We start from the raw sequence: 14,217 nt of genomic DNA, 5'->3' as shown, positions 1-14,217 counted from the left end.
TATAAAGCTCTAGCTGCGGAGAAGAAATAATAACTGGCTCTTGTCCCTACTCCCTAGCTTAGGAAGATTATAGGTACAGACTTATCGAATTCAATTTTTTTTATAAAGCTCGACAACAGAAAACATACGTAGGGTCATAATAAAAACGAGTGTTGCTCCAAGCTCCTCGACCCTTCAAGTTTACAGCGTACTAGTAATTAAGTAGGCTCATTTATATGTTCCATCATATTCATAAACCCTTCTTTCAATAGAGATAATCAGTTAATGACAGTGTACCATTTCCACCAAATTAAGTATAGTAGTGAACTAAAAAGTTGTTGTTGATTATATATACACAATTTTTTTTTTTTTTGCTAAATGGTAAATATCATTGATGAAATGAAAGTTTGGTTACAAACTTAATTGAACCACAATCTGCAGAGAGGTCATCTGATCCTAGTGACCGCAAAAAATTAAAAAACCACTAGGATACATAAAGATTAATTCCAAGCCTCAAAGAAAGAGGACTTGAGATTAATAGGTAGTAAGATCAAGTAAAACAACAATGTAAACCCCTCTTTAAAGCGCTTATTGCGGAAGCAAGAGAATAACCTGAAAAATCAGTCGAGAACTCACCGAAGTGGCTCCGAGCAGGCATCGACGGAAGCGCCTGGCTTACGCCCCTGAGCTCCACTGGAGGAGGACCTCGACCAACCAACCTAACTATCTCGACTCGGAGACAAAAGCTCCACCATAACTATCTCGACTCGGAGACAAAAGCTCCATATACACACATTTATATATGGGTAGTTCGCAGTTGGAACTACCTTCTTTCTAGTTGTGACGGTGTTATAAATTAAAGAATCCTTTTCGTTCTAAAACTTTCAAGAATCAATTAACAAATTTTTTTTTAACTGAAGTTAAAAGCGGAGATGCGGGGGACACCAGATAATTTCTCTTTCTAGATGATGATAAAATAGCTGAAGATTAGGGGTGGACAGACAGACACCATCATTTTAGTATCTGTATTTTTTTTTTATTAATTAGTTTTAGCACCTGCCCTACTAATCTTTTGGAAGACAATACTAATAACTAGTTCAGCTCCGAGTTTCTAATAAAGTCTAAGACATAATCTCATTTTTGTGGCTTAAACAACTTAAGTAGCCGTAGAATAAAACAACTTAAGTCCACCATGAATCGCTAGAGAAGAGGTGCGAGACTGTGAGTATCTATGTTTGGTTCAATTTTAATGATGATTATAATGTTGATCATTTAATTATTTTGCTAATGGTGATTATAGTTTTTATGATTACTGACTTTAGTGTTTCAAGTCTAACAAAGACTATAGTAATAGTATAATAGAATAGATCAACTCAGTGGCGGATTTAAAAAATATTTTAAGTGGGAGCATAAATTAATTAATATTTTATTTAATAATATTATATAAATCTGTTTTATATTTTTCAATAAAAATACATTTTAAAGAAAAATAAATTAATATTACTAAAAACTAAATGAAGAAAAAGAGTGAATTTACTAACAAAATAAAATTAAAGAAGTACTGGAACTGAAAATATTTGAAAACAAGGCTTTTTAATGAAAATAACTTTTTTTTTAACACTAATGAAAAGAACTTAGGAACAAAAAGACCTAGAAGAAAATAATGTCAGGAAAATAATTAAAATAACACCCGGCTAAAAAGAAATCAGAAAGAGGAACGAGGAAAGCAAGGGCGATAAGAGCAGCTGCAATGGGGGAACGTTGATGGTCCTTAGCGGTTAATCATATGCTTGTCGGATTATAAAAATATTATTTGAGCTAAATAAGCTAAGGATGAATCCGTAACTAAGGATTTAAAGGCGTTGATCCTTAGAGACGTGGCAGCCGGTGATACGTTCGGTCGGCTTTCGTCTTTCGTATACCAAAAAAAAAATTTCATTTTCAACCGAAGCCGAGAAAAAAAGAAAAGCTCTCGAGGAAAGGCGATTTCGATCCGTCCCGATACGAAGGTAAATCGAAGCCTTCTCGTGCAGATTTATGGATTTAGATTAGGTTCGATGTTGTTTTCCTCTCAATTTAGTGTTCGGTTTTGTGTTTTCAATCGATTTGGGGATATTTACGTTTGAAATTAGAGTTTAGAAAAACTGGGTTTTCAATCGATTTGGGGTTTAGGTCGTTTGTAGTTAGGGTTTGAAAAGGATTTTGGTTTCAAACGATTTGGGGATCTACTCGTTTGTTCTTACAATCGATTTCTTACTTTTTTGTCATGTTTTGTCAATTTGGGGATCTACTCTTTTGTCATGTTTTGTTAACTCGATCCCTCTGTTTTGTTCAATCGGTGTTTGTTTCTATAATACTCTGTGATTGTTGTTGTTTATTATCCATTTCGCTTTATCTTAATGTTATCTATTTAGTGTACTTTATTATCTACTTCGTTATCTTCTTCGCTTACATAATTTCTTTCAGGTTAACGAATCATGGGACAAGATTATTCGTACACCCAGCCTTCTTCATCAAACGAGTATGACATAACGTCCCTTCTTCAAGCAGAAGCTGAACTGTACGCCGATGGATCTGAGAGTAGCTACCATATTGCTGAGCCGGTTCAGTACCCACCTCAACCTGAGGCTGATGATGGAATCCCGACGACATGCTACTGTGGTGGTGAGCCTGTTGATGCAACATCTTACACGCGTAAAGACCCAGGGAGAAGGTACTTCACCTGCGACAATATCGATGATGGGGACTGCCACATATGGAAATGGTGGGATGTGGCTGTTACAGAGGATATGAGTGACATTCAGAGACAACTTAGGCAGCTTAAGGATCAAGGTTTTGAGTGTGACTAGAAGCTGGTTAAGCTACAGAAGACCGTCTGTGAGTTATCTAAGAAGAAATCAGGGGTTAGAAATGGCTTTGCATTGGAAGTTGGGCTACTGGTCTCTGTGTTAGTTTTTTTAGGTCTGGCGGTCATGTTTCTGACTGGTAAGTTTATCTCTTCTGCTTTTGGTTGTCCTTTATGCAATTTTGTAAAACTTTTGACTGTTTGATCTCATGTTTTTGCAGCAAGAGCTTCAAAGAAGTAAACCAGAGTGTCTAAAACCTCGAGAGTGTCTGTATAATAAGGTACGAAACTACAACTTCCTAGTGACTTTTCTTTGAATTATAAAAAACATATAGTACTGTATTTTCTTTGAATAATAAAAATTAAAACGTCAAAAATAATAGTAGTCTCTTTTCTTTGAATGTATTGGTGTTAAATGCTAGTTGTTTTGCTTTCTACCTTCCTACCGCCTCAGATTGGATTGTTTTAAATGTTTTACAACCTAATGAATTCGGTGTTAGTCTGATTTGATTGGTGTTTAATGCAACTAGTTTTCTTTCTACCTTCCTAACTGCTCGGATTTTATTGCCTTTAAATGTTTCTTAAGTAAAGCTCGCCTACTTAAGGCTCTGTGTTGCTATTAGAGTGACACAGACCACTTCTCTAACCATGGATAAGAACACTAGTTATGTTAACCTACTGTTTAGGCAATCTCAATCTCCAGTTGACCTTGATTCATATGAACCTTTTTGGTTGGGTAGCCAAGGTCCTGATGAGTCTGTTGTCGAGTCTGTTGTGAAGGAGAGGAGGAAATGGTCTCTGAAAGAGGATAAAATCCTTATTGGGGCTTGGCTTAACACCAGTAAAGATGCGGTGGTGAGCAATGAGCAGAAAGCTGGTGCATTCTGGAGGAGGATTGTAGACTACTACAACGCAAGCCCTCAGCTGGTTGGGACAATACCTAGAGAGGTTGGTCAGTGCAAGCAAAGATGGGCTAGTATTAACGAGCAAGTGTCCAAGTTCGTTGGATGCTATGATGCGGCTCTGAGGGAGCAGAGAAGTGGTCAAAATGATGATGATGTGATGAAAGCTGCACTAGACTACTTCTACAATGATCACAATTACATGTTCACCCTGGAACATGCCTGGAGGGAGCTGAGGCATGACAAGAAATGGTCCTCTACCTATCTGGCTAATCACAGTGGGAAAGAAAAGCGCAAACAAGTGCAGGAGGTATACACAGAAGATGAAGTGGGAGAACCAGAGGCTAGGCCCGTGGGGTGTCAAGGCTGCTAAAGCTGCTACTAAGAGGAAGAAGAGTGGTAAAGAAGAGGAGTTGTCACATATACATGCCATCATGGAAATGAAAGAAAAACTCTCTAAACAGAAACTGCTCGACCGTTTACTTGCCAAAAAAGATCCACTCACTGAGATGGAAACATCTCTTAAACTCAAACTTATGTCTGAGATGTTATGAGTTTAGGTATTGTGTTATTTGGTAACTCTTGGCGTATTAGACATGTTGCATTGAGCTGTTAGCTATCTTGTTTGGAGTTGTCCTGAGTAGTTAGCTAACTCTTGGCGTATTAGGTAGACATGTTGTATTGCGTAGTTAGCTATCTAGTCACATGTCATATAACTTTAATAATTAGCCAACTCTTGTCTTTTGTGTTGTTTCAGGTTAAGCAGTAGGACATGTGAACCAAGTCACGGGTGCATTTCTGAAAGTGTTTTGTTGTTTAGCTTCATGTGAACCAACTCACGGGTTCTACTGTATCACTCCATGTTCTATAAGTTTCACTCCAGCTCGTCTTTAGTTTCCACAAGTTCTTCTTTCCTTACGTTTCCTTTTGCTACTGCCGTATTTCGTTTCCTATGTAATATTCTTGCTATCAAGTTGTTGTAAGCTTTTGCTACTATCACTTCTCGTTTACCAGTTGCTAAAAGTTGTAATCAAGAAGTACTGCTTCACTTAAATAGGTAACTACTATCACTTCTTGTTTACTAATCTCGTATAGAAACTAGTCGAGATATGTGAAGTGATTTGCACATATAAACATCTACATTGTCATATATATTTTTATGTCCAAAATATCTGTCTAAAATGAAATAATTGATTCAAATTACAATTTCTGGTGGTAATAGTCTCGGTAACTATACAATTGTTTAAAAAAAATGAATATAGAATTCCTATAGAATATTTGAAAAAAATAGACATTTTAAAAAAATAAAAATATTTCATCGAATCATTTGGCCAGTTTATATATATATATATATATATATATATATATATATATATATATATATATAAATATATATTTCATGTATTACTATAATATTATTTTTTTGGATAAACTCTTGTATAGATAATTTCTTTAGTAAAATATAGAACTAATATTCTTCACAAAAAATAAAGAACTAAAATTCCTTACTAAAATTTGAAACTATTTTTGTTTAATATTTTTTTTCAAATAGAATACCTAAAAATGTCATCATCTTCGTCCGATGAAGTCGAAGAAAGATTGAACGAAATTTTCGACGATATCTTGGAAGATACATACAACGACATAGTGGAGGCCAAAACCAGTAAGCAAAGGAAACAAGCTTATATAGAACGAAACCGTGAAGCGGGACACAGCCGCTTATGGGATGACTACTTCACCGAAGATTCGACATTCTCGACATATTTATTCAGACGCCGTTTCCGCATGAATAAGGATTTATTCTTGCGTCTTGTTCATGGCCTCTCAGAGAACGTTCCATTCTTTCAACAAAGAAGAGATGCAACCGGGAGGTTTGGTCTTTCTCCACTACAAAAATGTACAGCAGCTATTCGTCTGCATGCTTATGGTACTGCGGCTGACACGGTAGACAAATATCTCCGACTTGGTGAAAGCACGGCACTTTCGTGTTTACACCATTTCACTGACGGAATAATACAGTTATTTGGAGATGAGTATCTACGAAGACCCATACCAGAGGATCTTCAACGACTGTTCGATATGGGAGACAAACGCGGGTTTCCTGGGATGGTAGGAAGCATTGACTGTATGCATTGGGAGTGAAAGAATTGCCCAACCGCTTGGAAAGGACAGTACGCACGTGGATCAGGAAAACCGACAATTGTCTTAGAGGCTGTGGCTTCACAAGATCTTTGGATATGACACAATTTTTTTGGTCCTCCAGGTACCTTAAACGATATTAATGTCCTCGATCGGTCTCCTGTTTTTGATGAGATTTTCCAAGGCCGAGCTCCCAGGTTAGAGTACGTGGTCAACAGACACAAGTATAAGTTGGCGTACTACCTCACAGACGGTATATATCCCAAATGGTCAACATTTATCCAATCTATATCGCACTCTCAAGGTCCTAAAGCAGAGTTATTTGCTAGAATTCAAGAAGCAACCAGAAAAAACGTGGAACGGGCTTTTGGAGTATTGCAAGCTCGATTTGCGATTGTGAAAAATCCGGCTCTTTCATTGGACAAAGAAAAGATAGGGAACATTATGCGAGCATATATCATACTACACAATATGATAGTCGAAAACGAACGAGATGGATATATTCGGTACGATCTATATGAATTTGAAGAAGGAGACAACAGCAGAAGTTCACGGGTGGATACCGAGAGGCCTACAAATATCCATAATCTGCTCGGCATTCGGGATGATGTTCACGATAAGCGTTTACATCAACAATTGAAAAATGATTTAATTGAAAATATTTGGAACAAATTTGGTGATTGAAGATTAATAAATGTTGTATCTTTCTATTTAATCATGCAATAAATAAAAAAATTTAATTTCACTTTTATAAAAAGTTTATTATTTTTTTTAATTCCTAAGGACTCTAAATTGGAGAACACCATTGGACATACCTTTTGAATTAGGATCCTTAAACTATTTAAGGATGCGGATTATAATCAAGGTTTAGGGTTTAAGATAGTTAATCTTTTCTTATTTAATTAATACTATTTTCGAATGTTTTAGGGTTATCGACATGATTTGCCGTAAAATAAAAGATAAGAAAAAGAAAACCAAATAAAATATTAAAAAAATTGGATATTCATATATGATGATGTATTTTCTTATAATTGGTTTACTTTTTATATTTAAAATTAATTACATAAACCAAATTAAAATTGTATAGGTTAGATATCTCATGGGATATCCATACTAATAATAATGCTCCAAGACTACCAGGAGTAACAATAATTATAATTAATTAAATAAAATATATTTGCACTTTATCTACACTATACAATTTTGCAATAGAGATTTTCTTACGAGTTTTATGTATAGAATACATTACAAGGTTTTATTTTAACTCACCTACGAAATCTTCACATGAAATTATAAAGCTCTAGCTGCGGAGAAGAAATAATAACTGGCTCTTGTCCCTACTCCCTAGCTTAGGAAGATTATAGGTACAGACTTATCGAATTCAATTTTTTTTTATAAAGCTCGACAACAGAAAACATACGTAGGGTCATAATAAAAACGAGTGTTGCTCCAAGCTCCTCGACCTTTCAAGTTTACAGCGTACTAGTAATTAAGTAGGCTCATTTATATGTTCCATCATATTCATAAACCCTTCTTTCAATAGAGATAATCAGTTAATGACAGTGTACCATTTCCACCAAATTAAGTATAGTAGTGAACTAAAAAGTTGTTATTGATTATATATACACAAATTTTTTTTTTTTTGCTAAATGGTAAATATCATTGATGAAATAAAAGTTTGGTTACAAACTTAATTGAACCACAATCTGCAGAGAGCTCATCTGATCCTAGTGACCGCAAAAAATTAAAAAACCACTAGGATACATAAAGATTAATTCCAAGCCTCAAACAAAGAGGACTTGAGATTAATAGGTAGTAAGATCAAGTAAAACAACAATGTAAACCCTTCTTCAAAGCGCTTATTGCGGAAGCAAGAGAATAACCTGGAAAATCAGTCGAGAACTCACCGAAGTGGCTCCGAGCAGGCATCGACGGAAGCGCCTGGCTTACGCCCCGGAGCTCCGCTGGAGGAGGACCTCGACCAACCAACCTAACTATCTCGACTCGGAGACAAAAGCTCCGCCATAACTATCTCGACTCGGAGACAAAAGCTCCATATACACAAATTTATATATGGGTAGTTCGCAGTTGGAACTACCTTCTTTCTAGTTGTGACGGTGTTATAAATTAAAGAATCCTTTTCGTTCTAAAACTTTCAAGAATCAATTAACAAATTTTTTTTTTAACTGAAGTTAAAAGCGGAGATGCGGGGGACACCAGATAATTTCTCTTTCTAGATGATGATAAAATATCTGAAGATTAGGGGTGGACAGACAGACACCATCATTTTAGTATCTGTATTTTTTTTTATTAATTAGTTTTAGCACCTGCCCTACTAATCTTTTGGAAGACAATACTAATAACTAGTTCAGCTCCGAGTTTCTAATAAAGTCTAAGACATAATCTCATTTCTGTGGCTTAAACAACTTAAGTAGCCGTAGAATAAAACAACTTAAGTCCACCATGAATCGCTAGAGAAGAGGTACGAGACTGTGAGTATCTATGTTTGGTTCAATTTTAATGATGATTATAATGTTGATCATTTAATTATTTTGCTAATGGTGATTATAGTTTTTATGATTAGTGACTTTAGTATTTCAAGTCTAACAAAGACTATAGTAATAGTATAATAGAATAGATCAACTCAGTGGCGGATTTAAAAAATATTTTAAGTGGGAGCATAAATTAATTAATATTTTATTTAATAATATTATATAAATCTGTTTTATATTTTTCAATAAGAATACATTTTAAAGAAAAATAAATTTATATCACTAAAAACTAAATGAAGAAAAAGAGTGAATTTACTAACAAAATAAAATTAAAGAAGTACTGGAACTGAAAATATTTGAAAACAAGGCTTTTTAATGAAAATAACTTTTTTTTAACACTAATGAAAAGAACTTAGGAACAAAAAGACCTAGAAGAAAATAATGTCAGGAAAATAATTAAAATAACACCCGGCTAAAAAGAAATAAGAAAGAGGAACGAAGAAAGCAATGGTGATAAGAGGGCGGAAGGAAATTGAACGTTGAGTGGGGGCAGAAAAGGGTTTTATCCAACTGGGCTGTAAAATACTTAACAATTCTAACGTAATTAAATTTACTTATAAATTTTGTTGGGGGCAGCTGCATCCCTGCTGGGTAACGTAGATCCGTCCCTGGATCAACTGAATGTATATATCTTCTCGTGCACCTCGGTATTTATAGCTACGTCATTGCGATTTGCGACAACATCTTTGCAAGTAGAAAAACAAATATATTTTTTTATAAATGTTTTTGTGTTACTACTTTGATCTAATATTAAATAACTACTTATTATATAAACAAAACATGTAGTCGATCACATTCACTTATGACTGTGAGTTTATTTTGATAAAATCTTTGACTGTTTAGTTTAGCTGTACGTATTACGCTTAACAAAAACTATAATGCTACGTATCAAATACATACGAGATACAAGAAAATCCCATCTTCAAAAAATAATAATTACCAAGAGCCTAAACTCTTTGTATGAACTCTAAGACCAATAAATAAGTGTTGGTGAACCATCAAACCTTCCTCTCATTCATAAAGATGAACGAAAAGAGGCTCATGCTTCATCTTATTATATAAACCACATCAAACCTACTCATTTTTGGCTCTGATCTAAATATAAAGAACCACACATAATCTTTCAATGAGTTTTCAAATATTATGGCTCTTTCGCATTATTCTCATCGTAACATTCATCTCCCATGGCTCGTCTTTTCCAGATCAAGGTACAATATTTATTTGTTTCCATACGTACCATCATTCAGTGTGTGACTAGAATATTTGGATTTTTAGTACTAATTAATATGGTGAATTTTTTTTTTCACGTGAAGTTGGGTATTCTAGTTTTATGAAAGATGCAACATTCGCACCAATGTTCGCTCGCTTCGATTACATTGTCATCGGAGGAGGAACCTCCGGTTGTGCCTTACCCGCAACACACTACAAGAAAACAGCGACATACTGAGGGAAAAAATCATCGGTATGTCGTCGGAATAACGTTATTCCGACGATATACCGACGAAACAAGTATTCGGAAATAACTCCTCGGAAATTCCACTTTCCTCGGAAATCCCTCGGAATTTTCCGACGGAAATCCCTCGAAATTTTCCGACGGAATTCCGAGGAAACTCCGAGGACCACCAGTTCGTCGGAAAGCTCCTCGGAATATACCGAGGGAGAACGTCCTCGGAATTTACCTCGGAAGTTCCGACGAAATGTTCCTCGGAATTTTCATCGGGAAATTCCGAGGAAATGAACCCTCGGAAAATTCCGAGGAACAAGTCCCTCGGTATATTCCGAGGAATGAGTCCCTCGGTATATTCCGAGGAACATGTCCCTCGGTATATTCCGAGGGTTCATTTCCTCGGAATTTGAACCCTCGGAAAATTCCGAGGAACTAGTCCCTCGGTATATTCCGAGGGTTCATTTCCTCGTAATTTTTAAAAAATTAATTTTTTTTTTAAAAATAAAATTTTTGAAATTTAAATTCGAAAATATAAAATTAAAATTAAAATTGAAATCATATTAGTTAATATTCAAAGTTATACAAATTAAAATAAAACATTCCGAGTTTTAGAAAAAAAAAAAGCTACGGGTCTGGCACGTCCGGGAACACCTCGTTCGGGTACATCCTCTGCATCATCTCCATCATTTGCTGGTTCAACCTCCTTTGTGCCTCATAGCCCGCCTGTTGAGCCGCCATCTGGGTCTCCAACAAAGATATGCGATCATCCTTGTCCTTCAACTGTGCCGTAAGTACTTCTGGATCAACAAAGGGCGGTGGTGCAGAAGAAGGAGGAACCGACCGGGTGCGATGACCCAAACCGACCAAACGTCCCTTCTTCTTTGGAACCGACTGAAATAGAAAATAGCCAAATTTAAATAAAGAAATAAATGAATTAAACTTTTAAAAAAAGAACTTACGGATTCAACGATTTCGTTGATTCGAAACCGGGACAAGTTGGTCGAAGCCGTCGAAGCGTCACTACAAGAAAACAGAGGTATTCTGACGGACATTCTGACGGAAAATGAAATCCTCGGAATATCCCGAGGAATTTCCGAGGAAATTCTGAGGAAGCACAAAATTGGGTTTCCTCGGAATTTCCTCGGAATATACCGACGGAATTCCGAGGAAATATCAATCCGTCGGAATATTCCGAGGAAATTCCGAGGAAAAATGTGTTCCTCGGAAAAAACCGATGAATTCCGAGGAAATATTATAGCCGTTGGAGAGCCGTTGGGAGATTTTACAAAATTCCGAGGAAATTCCGACGAACTAGCCTTTTCCGTCGGAATTCCGTCGGAATTTCCTCGGTTTGTCGGCAGGATTTAAACTATAAATACAAGCACTCCTCTTCCTCTTCATTCACTCCATATCTTCATCCTCCCTCTTACTCTATTTACACACGAATTTGATTCATAAAAAATATGTCTTCTTCAAATTATTTTCGTTCTTGGATCGATCGACCTCATTTGGATCCGAACACGAGATTGCTTAAAGAAGAATACCAACGAGGTATAACCGAATTCATGGGGTTAGTTCACCGACAACCGGAAGCAAAAACAGGTATGTTAAGATGTCCTTGCTCTAATTGTAAAAATAGAAAGGTTATTAAAGAGTGGGATGTTTGGACTCATCTATATTTGAGTGGGTTTACACGAAGTTACAAAATTTGGTATCATCATGGGGAAACTGATTATGAACATGGTAGTACTAGCGAACCTCAGCCAGCGGTTAGATTAGAAGAACCAATTAGAACGGATGTAGATTATGGTGTAGGTACTGAGCAGATGGTAAATGATCATTTTAGAGGGGAAGATTTACCCAATGCAGAAGCTAGGAGATTTTATGATATGTTGGATGCTGGAAAGCAACCATTGTACGAAGGTTGCAGAGATGGTCATTCAGCTTTATCATCTGCTACAAGATTGATGGGCATTAAAACAGATTATAATTTGGCTGAAGACTGTGTGGATGCGATTGCTGATTTTGTAAAAGGTATTCTACCCGAGGATAATGTAGCTCCTGGTTCATACTACGAGGTTCAGAAACTCGTAGCTGGTCTTGGTTTATCGTATCAGGTAATAGATGTATGCAGCGACAACTGCATGATTTATTGGAGGGCGGATGAACAGCGGGTTACATGCAAATTTTGTGGAAAGCCTCGTTATAAAGATACGAGTGGAAGAGTTCCAGTGCCATATAAAAGGATGTGGTATTTACCTTTGACGGAAAGGTTGCAGAGGTTGTATCTGTCTGAACGCACAGCGCAACCAATGAGATGGCATGCGGAGCACTCAACAGATGGTGAGATCAGACATCCTTCAGATGCAAAAGCGTGGAAGCATTTCCAATCAAAGTATCCCGACTTTGCGTATGAGAGAAGAAATGTCTACCTTGGATTATGTACTGATGGTTTCAGTCCGTTTGGCAAGAGTGGAAGACAGTATTCTCTATGGCCCGTCATTCTTACACCATACAACCTACCCCCAAACTTGTGCTTGCGACGAGAGTTTTTGTTTCTCTCGATTCTCGTTCCCGGACCAGAGCATCCTAAGAGATCACTTGATGTGTTTCTTCAGCCACTAATATATGAGTTGCAACAACTATGGGCTCAAGGTGCTGAAACATACGATGTTTCGTGTAAAGAAAACTTTCAAATGCGGGCAGTACTAATGTGGACAATAAGTGATTTTCCAGCATATGGTATGTTGTCTGGATGGACAACGCATGGAAGGCTATCATGTCCATATTGTCAAGATAACACTGATGCTTTCCAACTAAAACACGGAAGGAAAACGTGTTGGTTTGACTGTCACAGGAGATTCCTACCACCTGATCATCCATATCGTAGGAGTAGGAATTTGTTTACGAAGAACAAGAGGGTGTTTGACAGTCCACCTCCGGAAATTTGTGGGAAAGATTTGAAGATACAACTAAGAGATTTTGGTGCAGAAAGGACGCCAGACGTCGGTGGACATGAGCGTTTTCCGGTAGATGCTGTTGGAGAACTACATAACTGGCACAAAAAAAATATTTTCTGGGATCTGCCATACTGGGAGGATCATCTGCTAAGGCATAATTTAGATGTCATGCATATTGAGAAGAACTTTTTTGACAATCTCATGAACACGATCCTTAATGTTCAAGGTAAAACAAAGGATAATTTGAAGTCAAGACTGGATTTAGTCGATATATGTGCTCGTTCAGAACTTCATGTTGATGAGAATGGTAGGGCTCCTTTTCCCATATACCGACTTGATGCAGAGGGAAAAGATGCGTTCTTTGATTGGATTTCAAACGATGTGGAATTTCCAGACGGTTACGCATCAAATTTGCGTAACTGTATCGACAGAAAGGAAGGAAAGTTTACTGGCTTGAAAAGCCACGATTGCCATGTAATGATGCAGCGCCTCCTTCCGTTCGCCTTCAAGGAACTATTACCACGAAATGTTCATGAAGCAATTGCAGGGATAAGTGGTTTCTTCCGCGATTTATGCACGAGATCAGTGACTCTTGAAGGTATTGAAAATTTGAAGACTAACATAGCCGTGATTCAGTGCAACCTTGAGAAGATATTTCCTCCCTCATTTTTTGATGTTATGGAGCATCTTGTTATTCACCTGGCAAGAGAATTGGAACTTGGTGGTCCTGTGCAGTATAGATGGATGTATCTGTATGAGCGGTATATGTTCCATTTGAAGAAGATGGTGAAAAATTTAAGTAGGGTGGAAGGTTCTATAGTCGCACAGATGATCAATGAAGAAACTTCAAACTTTGCCGAGTACTACTTTCCAGCAGAAGTTCAGACCAAAAACAGAAGACCTGCTCGGCATGATGATAGAGGCGAACGGGCAACATATCATGTTACGGTTCCAGACATTTTCACAGACGTTGGACGACTTAGCGGAAAACCAAAGGACCGTCGACTTACTGAGCAGGAGCGCAGTCATTTGCAAACATATTTGCTCACCAACTGCGAAGACGTTCTTCAATATGAGAGGTAAATAAATGAGCTTACAAATTTTTATTTTAACAAGTTGAAATTTAAATCTTAATTAATTACATTATTGTCATCATATACAGGATTTTCATGGCAGAAAAGCGGTTCGAGTATAGATACGCCACAGAGGACGAACTAGAAGAAATGAAGCAGAGAGAATTTACTGGATGGATGTTTACTTATGTGAGTGCTTTAAACAAATTAAAATATATTTTATCACATATTTATACTAATTCACATTTATTGATATAACATATATATATGTGCTATTAATAGGTGTCTGCTGGTTTGGCCAGAGGTGAAACATTTGACGA

General features: G+C 36.8%; 2 protein-coding genes and 1 pseudogene across 2 annotated transcripts; all 3 read left to right on the top strand.

Annotated features, from left to right (window-relative positions):
• The first annotated feature begins 1,538 nt into the window (after nt 1–1,538).
• LOC106350232 lies at nt 1,539–6,575 on the top strand (annotated as a pseudogene).
• Nucleotides 3,473–4,099, top strand: LOC106350231 (glutathione S-transferase T3-like). Its single transcript, XM_013790139.1, has one exon. The coding sequence runs from the start codon at nt 3,473–3,475 to the stop codon at nt 4,097–4,099; it is 627 nt and encodes a 208-aa protein (XP_013645593.1).
• LOC125592657 lies at nt 5,290–5,868 on the top strand. The gene has a single exon (XM_048767988.1). The coding sequence runs from the start codon at nt 5,290–5,292 to the stop codon at nt 5,866–5,868; it is 579 nt and encodes a 192-aa protein (XP_048623945.1).
• Nucleotides 6,576–14,217: the final 7,642 nt, after the last annotated feature.

The sequence above is a fragment of the Brassica napus genome, chromosome C9 (assembly GCF_020379485.1).
Source record: "Brassica napus cultivar Da-Ae chromosome C9, Da-Ae, whole genome shotgun sequence".
Lineage (NCBI taxonomy): Eukaryota > Viridiplantae > Streptophyta > Magnoliopsida > Brassicales > Brassicaceae > Brassica > Brassica napus.
Note: the sequence above shows the minus strand (reverse complement) of the source record. Positions and strands in the feature narration are given on the sequence as shown.

Bases quoted from the DNA above. Each gene is read 5' to 3' on its own strand.
- LOC106350231 (XM_013790139.1), top strand. From the start codon at position 3,473: ATGGATAAGAACACTAGTTATGTTAACCTACTGTTTAGGCAATCTCAA.
- LOC125592657 (XM_048767988.1), top strand. From the start codon at position 5,290: ATGTCATCATCTTCGTCCGATGAAGTCGAAGAAAGATTGAACGAAATT.